The sequence below is a fragment of the Candidozyma pseudohaemuli genome, assembly GCF_003013735.1.
Source record: "Candidozyma pseudohaemuli strain B12108 chromosome Unknown scaffold00007, whole genome shotgun sequence".
NCBI classification, from domain to species: domain Eukaryota; kingdom Fungi; phylum Ascomycota; class Pichiomycetes; order Serinales; family Metschnikowiaceae; genus Candidozyma; species Candidozyma pseudohaemuli.
In genome coordinates, this window is record NW_020194441.1 from 104080 (window position 1) to 119206 (window position 15127).

General features: G+C 42.2%; 3 protein-coding genes across 3 annotated transcripts; 1 reads left to right on the plus strand and 2 right to left on the minus strand.

The window, feature by feature from the left end:
- Window positions 1-1303: 1303 nt before the first annotated feature.
- Window positions 1304-3808, minus strand: PHO91 (Pho91p; the record flags this gene model as incomplete). The annotated part of the gene is made up of 1 exon (XM_024858382.1): window positions 1304-3808. One exon carries the CDS (start codon window positions 3806-3808, stop codon window positions 1304-1306), a length of 2505 nt encoding a protein of 834 aa, XP_024713292.1.
- A 1340-nt stretch (window positions 3809-5148) lies between these two features.
- C7M61_003028 (putative ubiquitin-specific protease) lies at window positions 5149-7086 on the plus strand (the record flags this gene model as incomplete). Its single annotated transcript, XM_024858383.1, has 1 exon — window positions 5149-7086. One exon carries the CDS (start codon window positions 5149-5151, stop codon window positions 7084-7086), a length of 1938 nt encoding a protein of 645 aa, XP_024713293.1.
- Window positions 7087-7578: 492 nt separating this feature from the next.
- C7M61_003029 (5-formyltetrahydrofolate cyclo-ligase) lies at window positions 7579-15011 on the minus strand (the record flags this gene model as incomplete). The annotated part of the gene is made up of 4 exons (XM_024858384.1): window positions 7579-7880; window positions 8429-8936; window positions 13251-13463; window positions 14652-15011. 4 exons carry the CDS (start codon window positions 15009-15011, stop codon window positions 7579-7581), a joined length of 1383 nt encoding a protein of 460 aa, XP_024713294.1.
- Between the last annotated feature and the right edge of the window lie 116 nt (window positions 15012-15127).

Here is a 15127-nt window from a genome sequence, read left to right on the forward strand (position 1 = left end):
GGGCTCTCCTCCTTCTTGATGACTTGGGTTTCTTGCCCTCCTCGTTTTTGACCTCATTCTTGCTTGGTGTCCTTTCTTTTGATTTCCCAAACAGCCAGAGGCCCTTCAGCAATGAAAAAATTTTAAAGAACACGAAGCCCGGGATGAAAAGATACACTAACCACGCTTTGTTAGAGCCAGTCAAGGTCATGAGTAATGTACACGCCCAAGTCACATAAATACAATCGAACATGTATTCGTAAAGGCCTGGTCCTTTGATATCATCCACTGATCTCTTTGGGTTTCCAATTTGCGAGGCTCTTCCCCAGCTTTCTAGGAGATACTGACTAATTGCTGCTGGGATTGAAAAAAACACGTAAGGCTTGATAGAGACTGGCCTGCTGAAGAGGAAGTGGCATATGATAGCCACTGCATTGATGACGCATGATAAACAATGTAACTCTTTTAAGGCCACGGCATTTGATTTAGCTATTTTTTTGTTGCTCAGAGATGCCATGTTGTAAATGTTGGAGTCCGCTTATAATTGAGAAACTGTTACGATGGGAAGTTTGGCTGGCGCGAATTCGGTGTGGGAGGAACCACGCCCCGAAATATCCCACGACATCTTCAAAGTTTTGATAACAAGACCTTGGGCATTAATCAGAAAGATGAGTCTTCGGGCTGTTACTAAAAATTTGATTTCCTACTTGCCAGAAATGGAGAATGCCATCTACACTCGGCTATATGTAGGCTCTCATAGCCACATGTGACCTTTTCTTCGAGCGTTTTTCGAGCAACCCAGCTAAACGGAGGATACCTTTCAGCACAAAATGGACTTTTGTTTCTTTCTTGTCGGATGTAAGTAGGTGTGAGCGCTAAAGTGTACTATTGCACGGCTGGCTGATTCGTATTCTCGACCTCATACTAACGTTTCAGTCAACGAACGTAACAAACCACTCAAGGAAGGAGGGGATATAGCATGTTATTGTGGTAGATGTCATAATCAATCGGCATTTGCGGTTCGCACTAGCAACTGGGTGACATTATTTTTCATCCCAATCATTCCATTTTACTTCGGGAAGGGCCTAAAATGTAACATTTGTGGTGCGTCTGGGGATTTAGATGATAACGCATTACAAATGTTAAAGCAAGGTCAGCCAATAGCAATAGGAGGTTGAAGTTTGTGATTTATGTGTATCTTCCACACTGTTTCCAATTGGCGGCTACATCTGACACTAACGGATAAGATAGTTTGAGATAGAGGTTGTTGTGTCAAATGCGACCGACCCTTAAATTTATATCAAATTGAAGATTATGTAGATATTCAAAAATCTATGAGCTTCATGGTGGCGAAACCTACTGTAACCACCACTGCATAGGTGATGAACGAGCTGGGCACGCCTCGAGTTATAAAAGTGCCGACGTTTAAATAAGGGTTTCCTAGATCATCGGTCATACAGATTGCTGTCACATTCGGGAAACCTGACGTTGGCAAACCCATTGCAGCGGAGCACAACAACGCACTAGCCATGATGAGCAACCTTGGGTGGGGGTCATCCAACTTGTTGCCAATCTCAGAAACGAGTGGAATTACGATCAAAGCTGCGACTGTGTGACTCACAAACGTAGCAACCGTTAATATCAAGAGACCAAACACAAGAACTACCCCGAATAGGGAGTATCCCTCGACTTCTTGTTGAATAGAAATTGCTATTGTTTCGAGCAAACCTGAAGAAGCAACGGCTTTTCCCAATGCTGTACCACCCATTGCGAGGATCACAATGTTCCAGGGGTAGTTATTAAAATCCTCAGTAGTCAACAAACCTGGCCCAAAAAACAATATCAACGGAATCAAGGCGATGATGCCCATCTCACCAAAGATGCCTTCAAGGCGTGATGCAACGCACCATAAAATGATTGTCAGCGCTGATACAATCACAATATACCACTGAACTCCCAGAAACTTCTCATCTATAGTTCTAATAGGAACTAAGTGAGTGTTGTGAGAATTGCAATTGAAGGTGACGAGTAAAAAAACCCAGATCAAGGCAAGGGATAAAATGCAAACCGGTAAAGAAATAACAAACCACTGTCCCCAAGAAGGCTGCGGATCCATGGATCCAATGGCTATCATGTTCTGTGGAGAGGCAATTGGAGAGGCCATTCCACCAATGTTAGACGCTAAAGCGATTCCTAGTATAAGCGCTTTGATGAAGCTCGAGCCCTTTGGTAAGGTTCTTAATAGTGGTTGGATCAACGAGAGGCAGAGAACTGGTGCTGCAACATTCGATACCCACATGGATGCAAAAAGTGCAATCGCCATAATCGTAAAAAGCACCACTGAGGGACTCGTTCCCGCCTTTGACAATACCCATGTAGATATCAATTTGGCAATATGGTATTTGGTGAGCGATGCCGCAAGGGTGAAACCCCCGAGGAGTAAAAGGATCACAGAATTCCACATTGAGGACAAAATGTATTTAGACGCATCGACAGTCTCCATCCTCGAGTCATCTTCATTTTTCAAAACGCCAAGAGTCACGATAAGCAAAGGGATGAGGAGTGATGTTACAAAAAGTGGTAAGGCCTCAGTTGCCCACAAAAGTGAAGCACAGACGAGTAAAGCGAAGCAGTTTTTTTGTTCCACCTCCCCGAAAGGAGAAAATGTCAAGAGAAGGATGGTGATCATGGAAATGAACACAAGCTTAATCAATGCTCTATTTTTAAAAGTAAGACCTGCGTTCGAAACCCCTGTCCCTCCTTTCTCGTCAATTGCCATGCTGTTGTCTTGTGCTGTTGCTGCCTGTTTTTTGCGCTCAATACCGATAAGATCCCTCCAAACTGTGTTTCTTTCCCATACGACGTGTTCCCTGAGATGTATAGAGAGTTCAGACCTTGCCAAGTCCAAGTCGTCCCCATGATTGCACACCAACGCGTATACCTTAACTAACGCATTGAGTTTCTCTGTTACTCCCTCCATTGTAGCCTCTCTAAATATGTAGGAGCATTCAGGCAATTTTTGAAGATATTCATCTTTGAGAGATGTATTCAACGATTTGTCGAATTTTTTGAGTGCCTTTTTGAATCCTGTTTGATTAAGCTCGATAAAGCTCTTGAGCTCTGAAAGAGTGGTATAGAGTCCAATAACTCTCTTACGCAAAAGAATCCTTGTTTCTGAAAAAGCATGAAGAAGATGCGTGCCCTCTGGAGCGGAATCGGAGATCATTCCATCACGACTGACGCCAGGCATGGAGGCCTCATCGACAGAGGATTTTCTTCGTTGCAAAGCATTCTCTCCTAGATGTTGATCTGAGCTCATCAGTGATGGCCTATTACGACCAACCAACAGGGTGACAGGGTCGATATCGTCACTCATTCCGGTAATGTTTTGGCCCGAAGCTGCTTGCTCAGTCACATTACTATCCTCAGCTATATCCCCATCAAGGTAATCGCTCATGCCACTCACTCTGGAAGCCTGGCGTCTGCGGGTCAGTTTAGCACCCAATGAAACAGCATCAATTTCGTTCCGAAACCCATCGATGTCTTCTAGCAAATCTTCGACATTTTGAAAAATGAAGCTCTCTTGTTTTCGATAAAAGCGATCAATTTTATCGAGCTCACTATCTAACGCAGCTTTGAAAACGTCTATCGGTTCACTGGAGCTTGTTGCGTCGTTAGAAATCAAGTACCCTGATTCACTGTCCCCTTTTAGGCGGTGCAATGATTCACGTTGTAGGGAATAGATTAACTTTTTTAAAGTAGTGTATGAGATGTATTTTGATGACCACTCAGGGACAGCGTTGAACTGGATTGAGTGTGAAAACTTCATTGTTGTATGATGGGCAATTAAGAAATTGCGATTAAGGTGTTACCAAGCATCATGGTAGTGCATAAAACTCCCATTCATTAATGCAACCCGCACTGATCGGAGTACTCTTACATTGAGAATTGAAGGCCTTTCTTAAATGATCGTCTCATTTGAAGGATCAGTCATTCCAGCGATTTTCAGCGATCACGATTGGTATCATAATTCGCCTTTGCTTGAAGTCATTAGAGAGTAGTGAAAAAATAATGTAGTTTCAAGAATGCTGCGAAGTCATTAACCTCCATAACGTAGGGCACGCCCATTATCGTGTTGCCTTCATCAACTCAACCTCCACAGCCTTCGGATGAACCCTCTTGCATGCATTCTCCCTCCGTTTCATTCTCTTCCTTTGCTTCATCTCCTTTTTTTTCTTTTTTTTTTTTTTTTTTTGATTTTTTGCATGTATGTGCAATTATGAAAAAAATGCTTCAAGGATGCAAAATCTCTTATTTTGTTGTGAAATATCGCATAGTTATATTGTATTCAAGAAATGGCGTTTTTCTAGATTTTATCATGAATACTCTATAAGTGAAAAGCTACTTAATCAAATTGCTGAAACAATCCTCACCTTTCCTTTTTGTTTCGCTACATTGGTGTGGTTGACATACCTTTAGGGACAGTCTTCAAGAAAGTTAGAGTTATGTTTGATCAAGGCCTGAAAAGACAAAGTAGGAAACCACGAAGAAACTCACTCACATTTGCAAAATTAGCCTGAAGATACAAGAAACATGAATTTGACACGCTGTTGAAGGTACTTCAGGACTGCGCCCACAGGTATGTTCGGGTAATGGTGGTAACCAAGCCCTAAGACACCATTAAATCTAGAGTTGTTATATGGTGAAGAAGTGAACCAGGCGTCACAGGCCGCTCGAAACGATTATTGGCGCTCCACGCACCAAGGTTGAGGCAGTATCATATGATAGCGGTGTCTTATTACTTTTTACACAATAACAATTTCACAGAAAAATGAAGATATCACCGATCATTACATATGTGTAATTCTTGGGACTATTAGGCAAAAGGCTATCGCAGTATTTTGGATGCGCAGTTCCGACCCATATGTAATGCGCCAAATCTGAGGTATTTTTTTCCTTATTCAACTTTTTGTTATCTTGAATCCACCACAAATTGAAAGAAGTTCCTGAGCCGTTATGTTCTCAAAACGACCCGATAAACATACTACTGGACTCATCAATTTGAGAAATGACTGCTTTGCAAATGCTTCAGTGCAAGCTTATTCATCATTACCGGGACTCACGGATTATCTCAATACGTTCTTACGGTCATACGATAATTTGTTCAAAATGGAAAAAAAGTACAATCTTTCTCTTGATTCAGTGATCACTGCGGAAGAAATTCGTTCCGTATTGCTGTCGAAAGGAAGCCGCCAGAGATTCGACATGGGAAAAGAAGACGCCCCGATCAGAGACCAGTTTCTGATCACGTTGCATATTGCGCTAGCGAAGATAACAAAAAAGCTTCAGGATACTCAGATGTGCACAAGAACAGTTTCTGTTTGGACTTTCCTTCACGAACTAGAAAGAGTTTATAATGCAAAGATCTCCAGATCCCAGCATGACGCGCATGAGTTAACTCAGCTCATTAACGAGACATTAGAGACAGAAAACCTTGTTTGCTCAAAATTGCTGAGAAATTTGCTCCTGGAGTTACTGAAGTTTGCAAACAAGGAAGATTTGGAAGCCATCGAGATCCCGGATTTCCCGTTCAATGGCTTGCTTTTGTCACAAATGAGATGCTTATCGTGTTCCTACTCCTCAAAGCCAAGTTTCAGCCCCTTTCTTATGTTGACATTGCATCCTCCACAAACAGCTTCTAGTGATTTAGAAACTCTTTTAGATGAAAACGAGATGGAGAAAATTGCGGGGTATCACTGCTTGAAATGTCGCATCACTGCGATACTCCATAATGAGACAGATGAGCAGGACCATCAAAGTGATCCCGATGAGCATTTGATGCTGTTGCGGCAACTTGACAAGAACCCGGAATTGTTTATCAACGAAGATCTCCCACCTGCGTTGGAGAACTATATCAAAGATTACAAGAAGGGCAAACTAGATGCCAATTCTGTAACGTCCACTGTCATTCGCAAAACTCAGATTCTCAAACCCCCTAAAGTATTTGGTATTCATTTGTCCCGTTCAGCTTTTAATGGCATAAGTGTGACACGCAATCCTTGTCGTGTATCGTTCAATGATAAGTTGACATTATCCATCGGGAACGAGTATGTGGAGGAGTTGCGAAAATTTAACAACGCCATCCCCGAGAAGAAGTTTGAGCCTCGTCAATCTAACATTTTAACAACTGACAGCGACGACATGGAAGACGAAAGCGTTCAGCAGGAAGACATTGACGAGCATGGATTCGAAACTGACACACAGGAAGATGATAGTGATACAGATAGGGCCACAGACTCCCTGAGCACATCTGACTCGTCGTCTGTCTCCACGGAAGGTACAGATTTTCCTTCAATGGAAACTGACAACTCATCAAAAGGTTTGAGCGAGGGAAGGTCAGAAGTTTTGAACAATAAAACCATGACTGGAAGTCATTCAGCAAGCTTGAAGGGCCACTTTCGGAGGTTTCAGTTTGACGATGAAAATGTATACAAATATCGCTTACGTGCCATGATTAAGCATCAGGGCTCGCACACCCAAGGTCATTATGAGTGCTATAAACGGAAACCTTTATTCGCGAGAGACAGCGCTGGCAATATTTTAAAGATCTCACCGGAGATAAATGAAGATGTTTTAAAAGAAGCCCAATCTTTCAAATCAAATTCAGCAAATATGGTCAACGAAGAGGTGAATCACGAGAGGGCAGCTCTTACAGAAAGCACAGGCGCCTTTCGAAACAAATTCTCAAGTTTGATCGGTCGCAGGCCCTCAATATCCCAAACAGATCCAAAGTGCGCTAATCTCCAAGAGATAGCTAACTCAGGACTAGCTACCCCAGCGGAGGTGTTGGTGGATCAGGGTGATTACTTCCTGGGTGCCTCTGTCGCTGAATTAGATGAGCAATTAAGCAAAGTGAAGCTTTCCAATGACAGCATGAATAACTCAAGAATGAAAATGAAAAAAATTCCATCGCTCATCAAGCATCCCTTCTGGAAAGTGGGCGACTCCCAAGTCGCAGAAGTCTCTAAGTCTTCAGTGCTTTTGGAAACTGCGAGTGTCTACATGCTATATTATGAGCGAGCAGATAGAAAACAAATAGAAGTATAGAGGCGCGCTAAGTTACCAATCTCATCTAGATAATACACTAGCGATGTACCCAAATTCCCATAGAAATCCAGAGCCCCCAAAAATCTCAACATCACTTGGTCTCCCAAACCGCCAAATTTCTCGAAAAAAAGTGGCTCTCGCCCCAGGCCATTCACCGCTTGATTGGGCCAACTTAACTGGCCTGGCATCGATTCAGGAGCTACGGGGAGTTCCATTAAACACGCCACCGCCGCCTCTTGTGAAGATCACAAAGTCAGAACTCCGGGTCCATAAAAAAAAATCTGACTGCTGGACTTCGATTAATGGTAAAGTCTTTAATTTGACGCCGTATATCGATTTTCATCCCGGGGGAGAGAAGGAGATCATGAAATGCGCAGGGACAGATGGCACTTTCTTGTTTAACAAGTATCACAGCTGGGTGAACCCTGATAGACTACTAGAGAAGTGTATGATTGGATTTTTAGTTGATAAAGATTGAAAAATACGTCTATGCTACAATGGGCTGCCAACCAACACCTCATTAAGCCACCAATCATGATCGTCTTGAGGAAGATCATCAACTATTTGCTGCTTAAACGCCAAGCCTATAAGATATGGTGTGCAGCCATGAGTTTTCAGATATTGGCTCAAGAACTTATCGTAATAGCCAGCGCCTCTCCCAAGCCGTTTGCCGCCTTGGGTGAAAGCCACTCCAGGAACCAAAATGAGGTCGAGGTTACCAGATTGCAAAACATCGAGGCCTGAAGTGGGCTCAAGTAGGCTGTACTTGCCTCTAGGCTGCAAGCTGTGCACAGCTGCCATGTTATCAAGTTGGAGGAATGTCATATTCAGGCCATCACATCTGGGTAAAAACACCTTTTTTCCCAACGAGAAGCAATGTTCAATAACATCAAGTGTACATATTTCGCCCACTGGCATATTCATGTAAAGGGCTACCCTTTCGGCTCTTTTAAACCGATCATTTAGCGCAAGTTTTCGAAATATTTCGCTGGACTGTTTTGACACAGACTCTGGTGACAATTTACGGACATTTTGATTGACAAGTTTTCGAAGCGATTGCTTTGCTGAAGTGCCCGTCATACCTGTGCCGCCTTGAAGCGAGGTGTGAATTCTGGCGCGATAATTTTCTATACACGAATCTAGCTTTCGAAATGGACGGATTTGGTTTCTTGCACTGTGGACGGGGGCGAATTGTCATGCTGGTTTACCAGCTCATTCTTGCAACGTTTACATTTACATAGAAACCCCCAGTTGATGCGTAACTCATTTTGCCTGACAGCGAATGAGTGCAGTGGGTTTACGTAAGTAGTTGTAATTTCCTCCCCCGAAGAAATCGACCGACTTGCAACAACCTCTATAGCAGTGTCTCTCCTGATCTCTCCGGTGATAACCTCAACATTTGGCTCACAGTTATGATTCAAATGCGACTGGATTAAGAAAATTGAAGAATCTAGATTGTTGATGTTGTAGGCTCCAAGCTTGACGAGGAAACTTTCGAGTGTACAAGTTGGTTCCTGGGACATGGAAGGAAACACATTCTTGTAAAGATCATATCCCTCTTCCCAAAGTTGCTCATGCTGACTTTTCAAAAACGAGGAATTCGTGGCCGACCCTGATGATGATGCAATTCTGGAACGGACTCTTTGCGAAACACTCGCCAATGCCTCGAACTGTTGCTGCTGAACCCCGGATTCATCTGCAATGATGCTTGCTGTAATCAACGTGATTGCATAAAGAGCATTCCATTGCTCTTTTACAGCATAATCTAGAACTGCACTGTACGCCTGGGGGTTTACCTTCAAGGCTGTCCGTGCATTTTCATGCTTTGTCATGCCGTGTAGCTTCTGGTTCTTGGATTTGCAAACTTTCGAACACCATACTTCAGGACACATTTTGCAGTCTTCCCCCGATAATACAGATATCCCGGTTCGCAGCCTTCTTACAAGCTGTCCGCAGAATGTGCAAGCATTGCCTCTTTTTATAAGGTCTAAGTGTGCAAGAGGCGGTACCAGAAAAAGGGGCCACTCTTTCCAAAGAGTTTCACCTTTCTTGATATTAGCTTTGGCGAAAAGGCCCTTACCCCTCTTACTCGTCATGACGAGTTTGACTTTCTCCGGCAAGTTGAATGCCGGGGATTCTTTCGATGTAATTTCATTCGCATATACAAGCGACTCTGGCGTTGGGTTCGGAAGTAGATTGAATTTCTTGAGAATTGACTTCATCCTCTTCTCGGATAAGGACCAATCATTATTCCTATCTTTGACTGCTTCATGCAACTTTTTGAGTGAATAGTTTTCTGATGATGGGCTAGATCTCCACAAAGCAATCACAGCGTCCATCACAGCCCGCTCATGTGGTACAACTGACGAATCCATTCTTATTCTTAAACCGAAATTTCACGATCGAAGAAAACTCACAAGACCTGCCTCATCACGCACGTGACTCAGAGTAAGGTCCATGTTCGTGATTTCGACTGAACATTCATATTTGAAGCTCTTCCTGTCTCAACAAGATTAGCTTTTCCCACAACGAGAACTTTCCCATCGACCGTCTCAATTGATGACTCTGAAATGATCGACTTACAGTCTTGACCGACGCATCGAGTATTGACAACCAAAAATTGATTAGCTAGCGAAGGAGCTTTATATGATATGCTCAAGGAAGTAACCATAAAGTCATCTTTTAAGGGATTTGAGTCTGAATTCAAGCTGGCGTTTCGTTTGAAACTTTCGTTCAAGATAGTCGCTATCATTCCTCCATGAACCAAAAATGGGTACCCACAAAGCTGATCCCCAACATGAACAATCGTGATCGTTGAGCCTTTCTTGTTATCATGGAATATTGTTGGTTCGACTGCAATACCACCCGCCTTAGCTAGCGTGGTGTTGGTAAGCGATGGCAGCTCTGATCTTCTACCATCTTCGTTTGCTTTATCGGGCACTCTTAGATCTCTTGCCACGTTCCTATCCAAATTTTCCCATGAGCGAAGTTGGGTTAATCCATTTCTTGAAGATTTCTCGTATATTGGGATTTGTTTGCTTTCATATTCTAACCGCACCGGACTGACTGACGAGTGCTTCATCGAAGTATACAATGAGTATAATTCCAACACCGACTCATTGTAGGAAGCAGCACAACCCCCTATAAATGCTAGTCCGCAAAACTTCAAATTGCACAAGCTCTTGCCCGATTTATGAAATCGCATGTTTCGGTACAATGGATCCTACTGATACATTTAAGATAACAAATTCCAGTACTATATACACGCCATTTCTTAACAACACACAGAACACAATTTCCAGCAACACTCTCAGGCTAAAAAATAAAAATAAGCGCTCGAAGTAAAAGAGTACTCCTGCTGGTTTAACTGCATGATCCAACTCACACTTGCGCAAATTCTATAGGGGGTCGTTAATTCAACACTCCACACACGTAGCGTTTCACAAATCAATATACACTTTCTACAATTGAGTACAACTTCCCGCAACTTGCATCTCATAGAAGAGTGTAACGACAAACTCGTTTTTCAGTTCAAGTGGATGAAAAACAACGATAAGTTCTCCACTTATTGAATTCATGTTACTCTTATACAACCTGGAATAATCTGGTGCTTTATGCTTTAATAGATTGTAAAGTCGGTGATGACCATTATCGAAAATTAACCCAAAAACTCTCAACATCTTCTAAGCAAAAACAAGAACACACGCCATGCGATCTTACTACCGACTTTAAAGAAAAAGCAGGCTCATTCTGCTTCTTATCATCTACTCCAAGACATTGGTGTGTAATAGAGGCAAGTGAAATAGAGCTTCTGATGATGAATCTTGTAAACGCATAAACCTCTCACGACTTTTAATCAAATGACTGAACATCTGAGATACACAACGATTCGTGACCCACGAACTTATCAACTTCAAACATTAATGAAACAATGAGGCTGATGACTCGATAAGTTCGCAACGATGGCTTTTGAACAAGATAAGAATTCAATGATGACACGAAAAGCAGACTGAAGTCCATGATAAAGAATTTGAGATACGTAATAACCTAAGGGATCGGAGCATCAACAATTAGTTCCTTCATAGTCATCAAGTACAACGCACAAAATTCTGTATTTAGCATTTATAAATACAAAGATCAAAGGATCAGTGAATAACTAGCTTATTTCCTTCATGGTAGGATTAATTAGGTCATAAAATTAACTCGAATGAAATAACATAAGACTATCAACCTTGGACGTTTAGAAGATGCTTACGCCTTTCATTCCGATTTATAACTATGCGGTCTAGTTTGCCCTCGACAAAATCCCTCTGAAAACATCCTACTTCTGGCGTTCATAAACGCCCAAGAGGATGTGTGAAATGAAGATTTTGTATTGAATGTTATAATCCTGATATGCATCTTACTCTTCTTTTCGGACAAATAATGCAGGCTTTGGTTGCTCCCATGAGTAAATACTTTCCAATAGATCGATTTGGAACCATGTTAGAAGCGACATTATTAGGACCTGAAAATTCTTTTCTTCATTTGATTTGTCATCGAAGCAAGCTTCATGTTAGGTTCTTTCTTGTGACATATAAAGATACAATTACGTTATGTTGGGTGTCTGGGTAGAACTCTCTGGTTAGATTCATTTTTTATGAACAGTGTTCAGCAAGCTGACGTTAGTAAGTCTAGATTACTGTGGCGAGACACGTCTACTAATGCGTTTGTCGATTCACCTCTAATTACACTAACCATATTGGTTGGTCAGATATTTTGACCGGGACCGACTGCAAATGAATTTTATGTTGTCCATTGGAGAGATTAAGAGAAGATCGCACAAATTGTGTTCAAAGGTATTGTAGAAGAACATAGGTTGTAAGAGAGCCAAGTTGTATAGTATTAGAGCGATCCATTAGCTGTACAATTTGATTCGTACAACATATTAGAGTAGTTACGGGTCTGAGTAGATATAAGTTTTCAAGTGTGGATGTTTGTTTTGAGTTGAAGGGCCAAATTGGTGAGTTTCTTAGTCTCAAATTGCACATATGAAATCATCAAAGTGGGCCATACTGCTATTCTAAAGCTGACTGGTTATCCCTAATATGATTTGTCTTTGCAGCTCTTAGGAATGTTCGGTTCCTCGTTTGCCCAGTTTCCGTTTCTCTACATTTTTGGGGCTTCGTGCCCTTACAGTAAATTGCTCATGCAGCTAGTTTTTAAGTTCTCCTTAAAGAGGTCTTTTGCAGTTGGACTAAGCCGTGAATGTATTGTCGTTCAAATTTTACTCTATGCCGCAAATGTGAAGTGGTTCATCACATCTCCATCCCACCGATTATGTCCCGATTTAGATCGTCATATTGGACTTCGTCGTCGCCATTTCCCTCTCCCATGAAGTCGTCATCGTCGAAGGATCGTAAAGACCGTTGAGGCTCCAGAGGTTCCTTAGAGTCTAAGTCAAAGGGGCTCCTACTGCGATTCATTTCTGAGTAGTGCAGCTTGTTAATAGCAGTAAGATAAAGAAAACAAACTCGTTTCCTTTTCTTGTTATAAATGAACCAGTAGTTTGACCACATAGTTTGATAGGGGTAGTTCAAGTCTTCTAAAATCGATTGATCGGATGGCTGAAACTCATAAACTTTGAGGTAATAGTCGCTGTCATAGATGCCTTCAGTAATTGGCGCCGATATTGAGTTTGAAGAGCTTTTCCTGCGTGACTGCGAATATTCCCCGTTGGTTGATAGATTGTTCGGTTGTATCTCCATATACACATTTAAGGTGTCCCAAATCCAAGCAAGGGTGTCTTCTTTTTTCCCCAAAGACATCATTATATTGTTGAATTGATGTCTCAAATCCTCTGTGAAATCAAGTTTATGAAAGTTTTCTGTGGTTGGTTGCAAATTTGAAAAGTCATGATCAGGATATGTGGTATTGAGTATTGCAATCAAGTAGGCAAAAACCTTACGACTTGAGATATCTTTTAGTGACCCGAACGGTGACTCGTCATGAAATGAGACGCCCGTTTGTTCTGAATTAACCACATTTCCAAAACTGGTCCCCGGTTCAGAGATCTCGATATCAGAGGTAATTGATGAGGCGCCGGATCCTCTTCTCGTAAACCCCATCATTTGATGATTAGCGGTGTTTAATGGAGAGCTAGAGCTGCCCAAAATTGAGCTAACTGACTGTTTGCGTTCCTTATCAATTGATCTGGAGAGTTGATTGTCTTCAAGAATTTGGTCTAGATGTCTTTCGATCGTCTTGAACAATTTTCTATCCGAACCAATAGGCTTGGTGGTAAACAAGTCACAGCCTCCTCTAATGACCAAATTCTCATCCAACGAGCTGAAGTTGAGCTCCTGATTGACTAACTCCAAGTCCACTTCATCAATAAACTGGTATTAGTATGCGAATCTAACAAAGAATCTGACTGATACTGACTTTCATGTTTGTCGAGTGGTTCAATACTTTCTCCCTGGATGGAGAGTGATATTGAGGTACAGGTGTTTTATCTCGCAATATCGCTAATTGTTTTGACATAGAAGACTAAGCTTACCAGTAGGTTGAAAAACTTCTATTTCATTAGCCTGAATAAAAGCTGGGAATGTGTACTTTCATTTCAGGATTCATAATCTAGAAAATCTGGTTTAAAACCCATGGCTGGTCTTTACAATGCCCTCGGATCGAATCTCAAAACTTACAGGTTTTGAGTTGGAGTAATTATGTGCAACACTGTACAGCAAAGGTCGGGCTAGCGATGATCTGTGACTAATGGTTTCGGAGTTATTCCCGCAGCATCTCAGTAATCTTATCCTTGATGTCGCGAGCCTTGACCAGACAATGCCAAGACATGCCACTGAGTTAGAGAACTCTTCTCGAACAGCGCACCGCGATTGAGAGCTCTCATGTGCGGCGCCATCAGCTAGCTGGTGCCTCTCTGTATCAAAAGCGTGACTGCAACTAGATCGGAATCCTAACGTTGGAAGGCTCCATCCCGAATAAAACCCAATTTGTCTCAGGAAGTCGAGTGGGTTTTCGTGTGGGCGAGCTGGGGCAGGATCAGTTTCATTCTCGAAAAAATCTGACACTTGATTCGTTATGATTATAGGAATCAGGAATTTGCGAGCTAGTTTTGCCAACTCTGCGTGTATGGCCATTAGATAGTAAGCTTTCATCGAGCGATTTTTATATGACAGACTCTGTTTGTAGAATTTGTTCTTAACGTGGTCAAATATCGGGCTGTTCATTCTATGGGGTATCACAGTTCTTTGGTTATCAAGGCGTTTCTGAAGGTGATAGCAAATGCTTCGAAAATCTTCCGTACCGCGCAAGTGGTGCCCAATGCTATCTATGACTATCATCCTGATATTTCGTTCCTCGATTACTGCTTGATCGAGAAATGCTGGTAATTGTGTGAAGATGATATGATCAAAGGAATCAATATCGGAGCAATAAATAGTAGATATGTCCTGTAAAGTTTGCTTGTTAGCAAACCTACCACTCATATGAATTAACCTGCGAGTCTCCAATGCTCTCTCTGTGCATATCACCACAGATTCTCCTCGGCTTGTTTGTTGCTCTACATCATTGTGAGCTGCAAGAAGAGTGGAACCCACAATGTGAGACTTTCCACTTCCACTGACACCAAAAATTTCGCTCACTTGACCGTGAGTGTACCCGCCGTCCATGAGCGTGTCCATCTCTGGTAGTCCCGAGGAAGTGACTTCGGGAAAACCATGAATTATCTTGCCATCTATAGCGGCCTGCGCGGCCTCAGCAAGACCTTCAGTAACTTGCTGAAAGTTGGGTAAGTTGTCTCTCAGATCATTCTCGAGGACCTCAATGAGGAGGTCGACAGTTGTTGTGGCAGAAAGATCAAAGTGAGAAAAGGCAGTAGATCCGAGATGAGAAACGACTTCAGGAAATTGCTTGTGAATATCCATTGACACTCAGTCTGCTTCTCATACAGCCAGTGATTACAGAACCGAGCCTTAGACGAAATGTAATCTCACTACATTATCTACATGCGATCGCGAAAAATGTTATCCATTTTACAACA